The following is a 12,628-nucleotide window of genomic DNA, read 5'->3' on the forward strand; positions in this document are numbered from 1 at the left end:
GAGCCCTACTCTCACACTGCTGACTGACTGTGTGACTGTAAGCCAGGCACTTAAGTTGTACTTTCTCTGTAAAGCAGAACATCCTCACAGCCCTGTAAAGCACCATGAAACCTCTGGACGGTGTGCACTCTAAATGCAACTATCATCATTAATGCATTTATTAAAGCAACATGTGAAAGCTATTCACTACCAAAATATTAGTTCCTTTGCTAGCTCTATACACTAGCTAACCAAATGCATTTTGTGGAATCTGCTGCTGTCAGAGTAGACAAGTCAGAGTTCAAGAAAGTTCTAAAGTAGACAGATTTGAGGTGGTTGCAAGAAAGGTGGTTGTATGGAATCAGGCAGCTGATTGAACTAGCTCTCCAAATGTCTGCAGTTTTTGTACAAAAAAGTCTAGGCAAATAACTGGCAGCAAAGACAGTTCCTGTGCTGAGAGAAATCTATAAACGCTAAATGCAGAGTGAAGGAAAGGGAAGTTCCACAGTCAATTTGTTAAGTGTTCCTAGCCTTTAATTAGCCAGTTAAATAGAATATTAAGTAACATAAAGCTCATATCTAAATGGTACCTGTCCTGGACTGAGTGTAACAACATGGGCTGTTGAGTTCCTAAACTCAGGAAAGCGTTTCAGATCGGGGTTGGCAATGTTGACTTTGCTGAATATGCTGGATTCCTCATAAGGGATCCTCGTAGGATAAAGGAAACTGGTGTCACCAGGTGGGAAGAGGTGCCATCTCTTCCTGAAAATAGAGAGAAGATAAAAATGTATTCAGTGCATGTCACTTACAGCAAAGAACTAAAGGCAGTAGCAAGGTTTTCAATAAAACATAAATCTGCCTCGCTGTGTGAATCTCCTACGCAGTGAGAACACAGGCAGTGCTTACAGGCTGTCTCCTGAAAGTGTTTTTAAAATATTCCACTTTTTAATTTTTTAACTGAAAAGATTTACAGCTTCTCACCAATCACTTTTAAAAGGCAGATAAAATAAAATTTAAAAAACCTCTCCCATCTGGTTTCTCCTTCCTCCTTTTTACATGCAGCATTTACAGATGCTCAGAGCATTAAAAATTGCTCTATAAACTAGAGGAAATAGTTTTGTTACAGACAATGTATTTTTGTTCACTGAATGAAAAGCTTTCAAAAGCCGTATTTGTTTTGAAAGGAGGGCATCATGTGTTTAAGATGACAAGAGTAAAAGGGTACAGACATTATTTTCTTTTTCCTGCAGTACTTATGTGGCTGTTAGTCATGAACCCCCCTTCTTAGTAAAAATCACCTTGATGTTCCACTGCCAAAGACAGCATAAATAAAAAACATGCATAGACATAAGCATCCTTGAACATCTGTATTTTTTTGTGTTATCCACATGATGAAAATGTGGCTTGTGTGGGGGCCACTGGGTTTAAGAACTTACTGGTGTGACTAAATGCCAGATGGAGCAGGACAAGGTTGTTCTGCTCACTAGGGCACTCATGTGCCAGGTTGCTCTCTACATGCCTGAAGAAGTGCATGAATGCATCACAGTGCAAGGCCAAGCAGAGCTGAGACCAGACTTTGTCCTACAATAATGTCTCTATTTCACTTACACAGACCAGAACAAAGAGAAAAAGAAGAATATGCCAGAACTGGTGGTGCCAGTTTTATGGGTATTATAAATGATGTATCTGAGCAGGTACATATGTTATTTAGAAATAGAAGTTTTATATAGCAGTACTTTAGGTGATAGAAATAACCAGAAGGAATACACAAAGACAGAATTTATTACATTTAAGAGATGCCAGACAAACAGTACAACATAACCAATGCACTAAGTAAAGGCAGCACTTCACAGCACAGCTGGACAGCTTGTGTGGCTCTTCTCTTTGTTTTGGATTCTAGCAAGAGCTTTTCTTTGTGTCCCTTTCCTTGGCACTCATTTCTTGCATTTTGTCTACTGCTTCTGGTTGTCAGTTCTAATCACAGATCTGAAAATAGGAGTAAAGTAAGCAAATGGCACAAAACCAGAAGAAACAGGAACAGAAGAGATAGGAATAGCAGGATAGCCAGAACTACAGAGAGCAGCACAGATGCAAGTGCTATAGGCTGCTGCTATTTTTTGGTAATTACCAAAGCAACTGCTGGGTGCAAGTACAAAACCACTTCTCCTGAAACTCAAGCCTTATTGCAACTTTATTTTACCCTCCAAGCTAGATCCTCTGAGGGGGCAGAGAATGACTAGGTTAGGAGGCTCAGGGTTAATCCTTCAGGCTGAGGACAAAGCAATATCATAAAGCAAAAAATTAAGAAGCCTGAGGGATGCAAGGAGGAAATTCAAGATAGCAACAAAGGGCTAAGGAGTCATCCCTGGCTTTCCTGCAAAGGCAAATCTATTTAAGTTTAGCATAAGCTTATATTCTGTTACAAAGCCTGCCTTATTTGTGAGTCTCAAAAGGGAATCTTTCTTCTCTGAAGAAGCACAGGATTCACAAGCTTGTGGAAGTTTGCAATCTATTTAAAGGCTTTGTTCTGAAGAAGAAAACAACTTTGTCTTTCAGGCTGTGCAAAGGCTTTGGATTTTTTTCCCTGAGAGGAACAAGGATTTTGTTCTACTTGAGCGGGAGGAAGCACCTTGGGAAGGTGGACAAAACTGCTAAGTGATGCTGGAACTCTGGCTCTAGTTCAACATCTGAAGGCAGAAATCAAAGAGGCTTGGCAGATATCACGTCTGCTACATCACTGTACTTATTTAGTACACCCAGTATTTAAGTGGATTCTTAGAAGATATTTAGACAATTAAGTCTCATGGTTTTCAATGAGATTTCTGGCTCCTGAACACACCCAAGTGTCTGGACTTCAATGCACAGTGCTTACTGATGTGATCTGAAGTCTACAGCAGTGGCTGCAGCACAGCTGTACTGAGGGAGGCTTCCAGAGTGTCTTTGCTGCACATCCACCCAAGGACCTCAAGGCAGTTTACAAACATGAAGGAAAACCCTGAACAGAGTTACTTCTTAGGGATGAGATGATGACAAATTCATTTACCTTAGGCCTTAAAGCCAGTCAACCTGTGGCACTGCCCAGCTAGAAGGCTACATGCCTGACTTCCAATCTTGCACCTTAATCACAGCACCACCACAATTTTACTGTTCTCTAAAATGTCAGAGTAATTAATCCTCTTGAAAACCCACTAGCAAATTACTCCTTCCACTCTACACTTATCAAACCTAAAACATGTGTGCAACTTGTTCTGTTACTCTAGCACTACTTTAGCAATAATAGATAACAAAAAAACCCAAAACCCAATAAAACAAAAGCAAAAAAACCCCAAAAACCAAACACCAACCCTAAGGCCAATATGCAAGGAAAGCAGAAAAAAGAAGAATGGAATAAAAAAAGCATGCAAACAGACAGAAAGATACAGCAACAATCACATGCTCCCAAATGAGTTTGGAGCCTCAAATGTCCCTTTCAACTTTTCTCACAGCTGGCTGCTCCCATCCTGATGGTCCCCTTTTAAATTAATTCTAGCAGGCTATTAGAGGCTCTTGCACAGAGAATATTGTAAAAGTCTAAAGTAGTTTATTTCTATTTTGTTTTGGGGCTTTTTATATTTAACTCTTTTATCTCCTAATTCCAAATTCCTGAATTCATAACTACTAGGAAGATTAAAGTGTTTATAATTGGGCCACGTAACACACAGACAGACCAGAAAACATAACACATAACACATAACAGACGTAACACATAACAGACCAGAAAATAAAATTGTGTTAATTCAGTGACTCAGTCAAACCACTGCCCAGAAGTTTTGCCATTTCCTGTAGAACAGTTATGATGCTCTTCATTCATTGAAAACACAGAAAACTAAAATAATCAGTATCTAGAATTAATACTCAAAGAGTCCAAGAGTAACTTTATGCACAGTGTAACTCTCCCCTGTATCTGTTTTATGTATGTGCACTCGTTACCTTCCTTGTACTTGCAAAACTAAGTTGCAGCCATAGGAGTCCAAATGGCAGGGGGTGTTTGCTCCTTCAGAACCAATCCACAGTGTGCTCTCTTTTCCACTTCTTCCAGGAAAACCAAAGTCAGACCACCTTACATCCTACAGCAACAAAAAGGTTATTTATGCTGTTGAACTGATTGATGTCCTATCCTTAGTTCTGAGAGTCTCCTCTCTTCTCCTTCCACTGCTCAGTCACTCTTTATCCACTGCAGCTGTTGCTCCTTGGTTGGGTTCTGGAGCTTGCATAGTCTGTTCCACGTCCCCCAAAATTCTCTTTTCTACTAGCATTTTTTCTGCTGACTTCTTTGTTTTTCTGTCTGGCTACACAGCCTCCCAGATCTGTCTCCAGTTCTCATCCCTGCCTTTCATGTCATTCAAGTTACTCCTTTGCTCTACAGAAGGACTGCCCAAATTCTTATGGCCACATGGGGCTTCTTTTCCTTTTCAAACACTCTTTTTTATCTTTCTCCACTCTTAACCATCCACTCAAGCTCAGGATTGCTTTTAAAAAAATTCTTACATATGGCATTTAAAAAGAGAATGAAGGGAAAGAAGGAAAGAAAAAAATCCCTGTTCCCTTTTCAAACAATTGATAATGCATGTGGAGTGTTTGCTCTCTCTTTGCTCCTATCTCAGCTTTCTCCATGTAGCCTGGAAACACAGACTTTACCCCACCTGTGACACAGTGTTATGCTGGGTTTTCTAATTTTCTTGTTATTTAATGGACACATTTGCAACTGCAGAGGCAGTGAACTTAAAACAACTTGATGATATGGTAGGAAAGGGCAAAACAGGTGTGCAAGTATTATGAACACAGTCCTGGATCTTTCCAGTCCGTTGATCCTCCCACAAGCAATCCCTTGGGGATGACAGGTGGAAAGAAGCACAGTGAGGTATTTTTCAGACAGTCCAAGGTATTTGCAGAATGGTTCTGTATAGCTTGGATAAAGCTTTCCCATGTATCTACAGCTCACCCTGCCACCTGCAGGGCCTGATCATTTGTTTATTGGAAAGCACTTGAGGTATACTGGCCAGAGATACTGGTGCCTTTTGGCTGGAGCCCCAGACTGAGCCTTAGCAAACAGAGATTAAATTCCTGCCTTCCTGATGGTCTTGAGCAAATTGCTTCATCTCTGAATTTTATTTTTCCCATCTTGAAAAGAAAGATAACGGTATTTGTTCCATTTCAGTAAAGCACTTTAGGGTCATTCACATCACCTAACTTTAGGAACCTAATTTAAACTTGGCTCCTGCTCTAGTCAAAGCACCCTCAATCACACCTTGGAAAAGCCTCTCTCTTTCTGGTCTCTATAAAGAGAAAATAGGAGTCTAGGAGTACTAATTTAAGTATGTAAGCTTGCTGCTTGCAGACAGGTGGATGACTATACTTTTTCAAAATCTATGGGTGAGGAAAACTACAGCTAGACATTATAAGGATGACTTCACCATGATTCTGTATCAGGAAACCCTCAAAATGAGAGATAGCCTTCCCAAAAATTAGGTGTTGCTAAAGATCCTGAATTTCAGAGTTATTGATTTTAAAGCGATCATTTGAAAAAAATGCAGAAGTGTAATATAAACATTTGTCAAAGACAGCAAAAGATCAAAAAGAAAAAGTTGCTCCTATAGATTTCAGCAGACATAAAATTTGAAATTCAATACAACTATTTCAATGAAAAAGTTAAGCGTAACACCATCTCTACACTTTAATCTCACACCTAAATAGTTTTTATATTTTGTTACAATTTAAGTGAAAAGAAAGCACACATAATCAATATTAGATTTAAAAGAACTTTTTGAAAATGCTGCTGCTGTAGTAAATAGTTGAAGCGATTATGGGTAAAATAGTTTTTAACCAATGAACTGAAAAGGAACTGGTAGTATTACTGAAATCTTGTCACACTGGGTTTCTTTTCTACAATAAAAAGCCACAGTAAGAAGAAATGCACTAAAAGGTGTTCCAACCATAACAGATGGCACATTACTTGTGATATATATTTATTTCATTTGCTGCTTATAATGAAGTTAATCTGTACCCGTATGTCACTTTAAAAGGTCTCATTTCTATTTAAACTTCATGCATGTATCTTGCTCCTGATTTATATCTCAAATTCTGTAATGAAATATCAACTGAACAAAAAATGTAAGATGCTAGATATTGCTCATAGATTAGAATAATGGAATCATTACCTTAGCCCACACAACTGTAAATGATAAACAGTGCAATCTAAATTTCAAACAACTTCTAAATGGCCCTATTAATCACTATAAATAACAGTGCAGTTGGCCTTCTTTTACCCTTCAAATAACCTTACGTAAATCTAAATAAAATCTAGAAAGAAAAAAGGGGGTTATCATCAAATTCACACAAGAATGGAAGAGAATTTCTACAAAGAACTCTTTTGGCTGGTGTAAATTGTGTAGCAGTGTTTCAAAAGCCATATGAGTCTGGAACTAACGGATGCATTTCTCTCCCATGCCTGTGAAAATGGCAGATGACACACACCATATTTGCTTGCATAACACCACCAATTTTTTCCTTCCCAGATTCTGCTTTTCAAAAAAATCCATGGCATAACCATTACATGTGTCTATTCTAAAATTGCAGTACAATCTGTTGCGTGCTAGGTCAGGCGATCAGGTTATGGCATGACACCTAAATAGAAATGCAACTCCTGGAGCCTCAACTTTGTTCTTGAATGGGGACAAGGGGAAGAAGGAAGTAGTAAGATTGTTGTTTTCTCCAAGTGTGTTTTTACTGACCAAAGGAAGCAGCAGGCTATTCAGGTCTTCCGAGCTGCTGTTGGCTTGTGCCAGAAAACACATGGAAATGCTGTCTGTGGAGGCAGAAAAAGAAGACCAAGACAGGACCACAGACAGAGAAAGTTATGCAGGGATCTGGGGAAGCCCAAAACATTCCTGGAGCTCCCAACTTAGTATAAACAACATGAACCAGCCCAAGGTTATGTGATCCTGGTTATGTTTCAGTGTGCTCAGGAAGGGAAGTGGATAAGAAAGGTAAGATGATCTCTGTGTCCAATTCTTACCTTCCAACCCACAGAACAATGGGAAAGTCTGAAAAAGACTGATCATTGAAAAATACCAATTTTACTGGTATAAAATAATAAAGTACCTATAAGGAGCATGGGGAATGCTTTGTGAGGAAATAATTAATTTGAGGGGGCTTATCAGTTCCTACCTGTTGTCATCCCAGTGATACAGTGATTTTGCAGGGAATTATGATTCCATTTTCACCTTTTAAAATATAGAAATGAGTAAGGCTTTACTTACTCTTTCTTTATATCTTTTGAAGAAGAACACCTTTTGTATAGCTATCCTTAATTTTACCCTCTTACAATTTGCAAGGAGAAGTAGCAGGAATGTAGATGAACCAAGACATTGAAATAGGAGATAGGCACAGAGAAAAAAAAAGGAAATACCTTGGGTAGTTGTGCCTCCATGTATGGTAATTACTATAGATTATGTACTTCCATGGGCAGGTTACTTCCTGTATTTTACTGCCTCCACAGAATCTCTCCTCCTCACAAACAGGTGATCTATTTATATTAAGGGAAAGAGCTGTGCTACTTAAGAAAATGAGCCACAAGGCAAAACATGGAGCAAAGCCATGTTGCAGCCTTGTTACTACAAGGGAATATATGCCATCAATCCTCCTTCCTGAGTGGAGCTGTTAGTTTGGGCACCATTTGGGTGCAAGGTGGATCTGGCCTGAATGGGAAGGAGAGTGCTGGCAACCTGGTAGTCCTTTTTGTCACCTGGGGTGTTGTTTTTTAACTTATAAGGAGACTCAGAATTTTAGATGGCTGCCATTTGGCAGATTTCAGTTAGCCTGAGAGCCAATAGGCTTTATTTCAAAATTTTAAAATAAGTGGCCAAAGGAGCAGAGAGGGATAGCAAGAAGAGGTTTCAGAAGCTACATTAGATAATTTGCAATGGTTCAACTAGGAAGAGATAATATAAATGTTTTACCTGGAATATTTCTGGCTTGTCTTCAAATATCCTGGCAATGTATTTGTAGTCAGCATAAGCCCAGTATTTGGAGTAATCATAACAACTGAATGGTCCAGAGAGACAAGAAGGCTGCCCACGAGTCCAAGCCAAAAAATCTTCAAGTGTAGCTTCCACATAGCTACAACTGGTTTCAAACTGGGGAGCTAGAGCAACAACAGCAACAACAAAAAGAAAAAAAAAATCAAATATTACGTGAGCATTGAACACAGAACCAGTAAAAATAAGACACAGTTTCTCACTCAGCTCTGGTTAAATGAAACATGAGATATGAATTGGACTAGGTAACTTGACTCTGGTCAATAAAATGGTTCTCGTGACTTAACTCATAAGTAAAGTCTGAGACTATTGCTTTTTCATTAAGGTTTAAGTGAATGGCTGTTACCTTGAACTTGCTGTGAGACAAAAGCAGACCAATAGTGTTGTTCTTCAGCACAGTAACTCAATAACATGCCGAAGTTCATTAAATAACTTCGCTTCATCTCCCTTCCTAAGTGTGAGTTGCAAATGTGCATGCCAAGTATTTATGTGTCCTTTATTTTGTCTCCATAGAATTATGCAGATGGACATGTTCATCTTACCCTTTCCCTAAAGCAATAACCAAACCAGTGTGGTCACGCATAGAGAGTAATGGAACCACACACATGCTGCCAATGGTACATCTAAAATGCTGTGTGCCCTTATTTTTCATTTGGGACTGACAAAAGCATATTGCAGTGTTCCTTGGCAGACACTAAAAGTGTTTACCAGTAGGCTTTTGCTCCCAGAATGCTTTGGCCAGGCTGACTGATACAGCCTTTTAGCTCAAGGTCAGGTCACTTGGAAGGTCTACAAGATAACACACATCACAGTATACTTTAACTGCAGTTAATCAGAGATCTTAATTTCCTGCAGCCAGTAATCGTGCCAGCTTTGAAGAGACTTATCCACTGTTAAAAAAAATACTACTTTACTCTAACTACTACTGGGGAAAAATTACTGCAGCCTGCCTGAATGACAATGACAGAGCTGCAATTTAACCTTGTGTAACTTGCATAGAGATGCACAGAAATGGGATCCTTTCACTGTTGTGCAGCAGCAGCTCTTCATTCTTTACCACTTTCATTTTGTTACTGCAGCAATTCTCATAGAGTCTCATACAGCTTTTACAAACCTTTATCACTACTATTTTGCTATTTTCCATTGTAGTAGCATAGGTAGTGGTTTCCTTCCCACCACTATCAAATCATTAACTAAAAATGTCAGATAAGCCTCGTTATTCAGCAGTCTGCAACCTGGGTCTGTGCAGTGGAAGGGCTCCCTACCTAAGGACTGCATACAAGACATATAAATCATTTGCAGTTCACAAAATCACGACCAAAACCCTCTATGTCTGATCCCATATCTGTGTTGCAGCCCCTCTCCTGATACCCAGTTATTAATGCCATGCACATTATATTGCTAAAAGGTCTGACAGAAAAATTAGGCAAAAGATACACGGACTACTGAGAGTGCCTCAATACCTGTATTACTTTCATGAAAACAAAGAGTGCTTAGGACACTGCCTTTTCCAAGATAACTCAGAAGCAAATGTTTTAAAGGCAACAAATACACTCTTTCTATCTCACAGCGTATTTCACTGTGAGTTTCATTTTAAAAAATCCAACTATGAAAGGCAAGAATATCTTGTAAAATACAATCTCCTCAGGGCAGGGTTCTTAGTTTGATTTATACCTTGTTTAGTACCAAGGTATGGGTGCTTATGGAAAAAATAAATAGCAATAAAGAACATATTTGGGCAATCTAGACAGATTGCTTAGATGAGCTTGTAGGCTGCAACAAGGGTGAAAATGTTAGCAATGAGCAACTGAAAGCAAGAACATTATTAACCAGTTTGCTAATACTTAATGACTAAAAGCTGAAGGTGTTTCATAACTGACAAACTGCAGATTAAGCCATGCAAGTCTAAAGTAGGCTGCCAGTTCTGTCTGATGACATAGTACCTGAAGGCATAACAGTCCTCCTCTCTCCCAGCTAATGCTACAGACTGAAACTGAAGGGAAGGAGATGGGAAAAAGTGGGTTTTGGAGAAGCAGCTCTCCTCCTTAGTTAAGGTCTGGTCCTGACAGTTGCCAAATTCTGTTCTTCTCAGAGTGTTTGCCATGTGTACTAAGGGAAATGTAGAAAAAAAAAAAGTTGTAATAGCCTTAGAAAACACCTAAAGCTCCATTAAGAATGCAAGTGAAATGTTTTCTCCATTTCTTTAAAGAAAACCAAATGCCTGTTCACAGCTGCGGGGGAATTAAACAAATAATCCAAGCAAGGAATAGCTATTTCATACTATAACAAAGCACAGGCATACTCACAAACAAAATAATCTGGCCATGCACATCCAACTCCAGTAACCACTTCAGATCTCAGCTTTATGCAACATTTAATCAGTGCACAGTATTTGTACTGTATTTTCAGCCTCCTATTCAGCTACTCATTCTATGGCCACCTTTGCAGTCTCTCTCTATATCAAACCTCTGAGACCTGAACTCTTTTGCCACCCTTAGTGGTAAAGCCTCTTGGCCAGATGGTCAAGTTGCAGCCCTTTCCCATCCACCTGCGTATCTGACAGCATCAGCTCTATGCAGCATCAGTAAGAGAAACATCCTCCAGGGATCCTGTGACTCAGAAAGTGACAAATTCTGTTCTCTACAGCCTATTCACAGTAAACTCATTGTTCATTCATTTTACTATGCAACCACAGAAAATGGTCAAAACAAGAAATGACTGCATAGAGAAGTCAGTTTGTGTCAGCTTTCTTCTTACTTTGTAATTGCTGGTGTGCTCCAGGTAGCCATCAGATAGAATAGCTATTATGCTGCATTTTCTCTGTCAGAAGAAAGACTTCTGTAGCTTGGTCTATCCTTTATCCTAGATCAGAAAAATATATCTTTAAGCGTGGCTGGAACCAGATGGGTAGGGATTTTCTGATTAATAGCACCTTCATTGTTCTTGTAATGAACTCTGGTACTCTCTTTGAAGGCATCTTTGTCAATGCTTAGTCCTCTGATTGTATTTTTTTCCCTTCTTATGGACACAAACTGTTTAGCTTGTGTAATCAGACAGAATACTATGGGACAGAATACTATCAAACACACATTTAGGTACAAATAATATACACAAATAATACTACTAGCTATCACATTTTTCCATGTTTAAAATGTGCCATCCACATCCATATACCTCAAGAAGTTACAAACTACTAAGAAAAGCAAATACGAAATCCACACAACTCCCACAGAGTTGCCCCATTTACAATTCTCACTTTTATACATTAAGGAATCTTCAGTTTGGGAATCCCATCCAGTCTGCATATGTGGCAGTAAACAAAAATGAGAAGTTGTTGTAATAAGAGGTTTCAGATAATTCTGGACCTTCCAGATGAACTTCATGGCTTAAATAACCTCAGAAACTCTGAAGCTGCTATTTCAGAGTGACACTAGAATATGCCTACAGCAGAACGGATTTTTTCTTCTACATTTCCAACTCCATAGCAGGAGTGGTCCCACCTAGTGTTAAGGCAATAAATTTATTGTGAACGTGGAAGGAATATTAGTGAGAAATCAATGCTATTTTAGTTTTATTCTAAAATCCAAATTCTGTTATCCCTCTAACCACATGACTGGTTCCATTTTACCTAGGAAAGTTAGCAGGAACAATAAGAGAGACCCTCATTAAAAGTAGTTTTAAGCATGCAGGAGTGAGATCAACCACCTTCCAAATGGGAGTGGCACATGGAATGTATTACCTTATTTCAGACTCTCAGATGACTTCGATAATGGCTTCACTAATATATTCTTACATTGCAAATTTTTTATAGCATCACAGGTCTCATTCAGTTACAATATAACCCCTGAAGGCTGTACCCATCTCCTTGAAGACAATTCTAGCCCACATTACCATATAATGGAGGTTCCTGGAGACAAACTGATTGCTGCATAGGGATAAATGCCTTTAGGAAAAATCAAAATACAGATAGATGCTTCAAGATATAAATTCCAATTTAAGTCCACTCTGTATCTCTAGTGACTACAAGTTATTGTTAAGTGATGACTCTTATCTACTTACTTGGTAGCATCAATCCATGACTTAGCTACATAACATTCCATCAGTCCCATCAGAAACTCTGCCAGTTGGCACATCTATTTGGCTCTCAAAAAGTGCCTACTAATTAATGAAGAGTAGGATCAAAACTATTCTTTTAACTGGTAGGCCTTGAGTGTTACAACTGAAATATATTAACAAGGTATCAAGGTATGTGTCATACACACACACACACAAACTCACACACATATATATTTCCCTATTGGCAATGGGATGCATTTCACACATAGTGCAAGAAATGGCTGGTACCTCACTGAACTACAGAGATACTGCTATGGAGATGTGTATCAACGTATTGATTCTACACCTCAGTTTTCCCATCTGTAGAAAGTGAGCAAATGACATCTTTTTTCCCAGGAATGGAATAGAAATCATTAATCCATGCTGGTAAAATGCTTTGAAATCCTAACATGCCAAGCATTTTCCCTCTAACACTTCTGTTTCATCACTTCTGTTGCAAAAATTGAACATGAAAGAAC

At 38.9% G+C, this 12,628-nt stretch overlaps 1 protein-coding gene across 3 annotated transcripts in view; it reads right to left on the reverse strand.

Annotated features, from left to right (window-relative positions):
• HSPBAP1 (HSPB1 associated protein 1) overlaps window positions 1–12,628 on the reverse strand; it is a 37,755-nt gene that overhangs the window by 11,464 nt on the left and 13,663 nt on the right. Inside the window, exons 3-5 of one of the 3 annotated variants that reach the window (XM_085066948.1) lie at window positions 7,977–8,161; window positions 3,949–4,085; window positions 570–741 (exon numbers count right to left, since the gene is read on the reverse strand). In XM_085066948.1, the coding sequence (XP_084923074.1) occupies window positions 570–741; window positions 3,949–4,085; window positions 7,977–8,161 (494 nt within the window). The remainder of the gene's footprint in view (window positions 1–569; window positions 742–3,948; window positions 4,086–7,976; window positions 8,162–12,628) is intronic. The other 2 variants (XM_085066950.1, XM_085066951.1) reach the window with 2 other exon arrangements.

This window comes from Lichenostomus cassidix, chromosome 7 (genome assembly GCF_008360975.1).
Source record: "Lichenostomus cassidix isolate B80296 chromosome 7, HeHo_3.0, whole genome shotgun sequence".
In the NCBI taxonomy this organism is placed as follows: Eukaryota; Metazoa; Chordata; class Aves; order Passeriformes; family Meliphagidae; genus Lichenostomus; species Lichenostomus cassidix.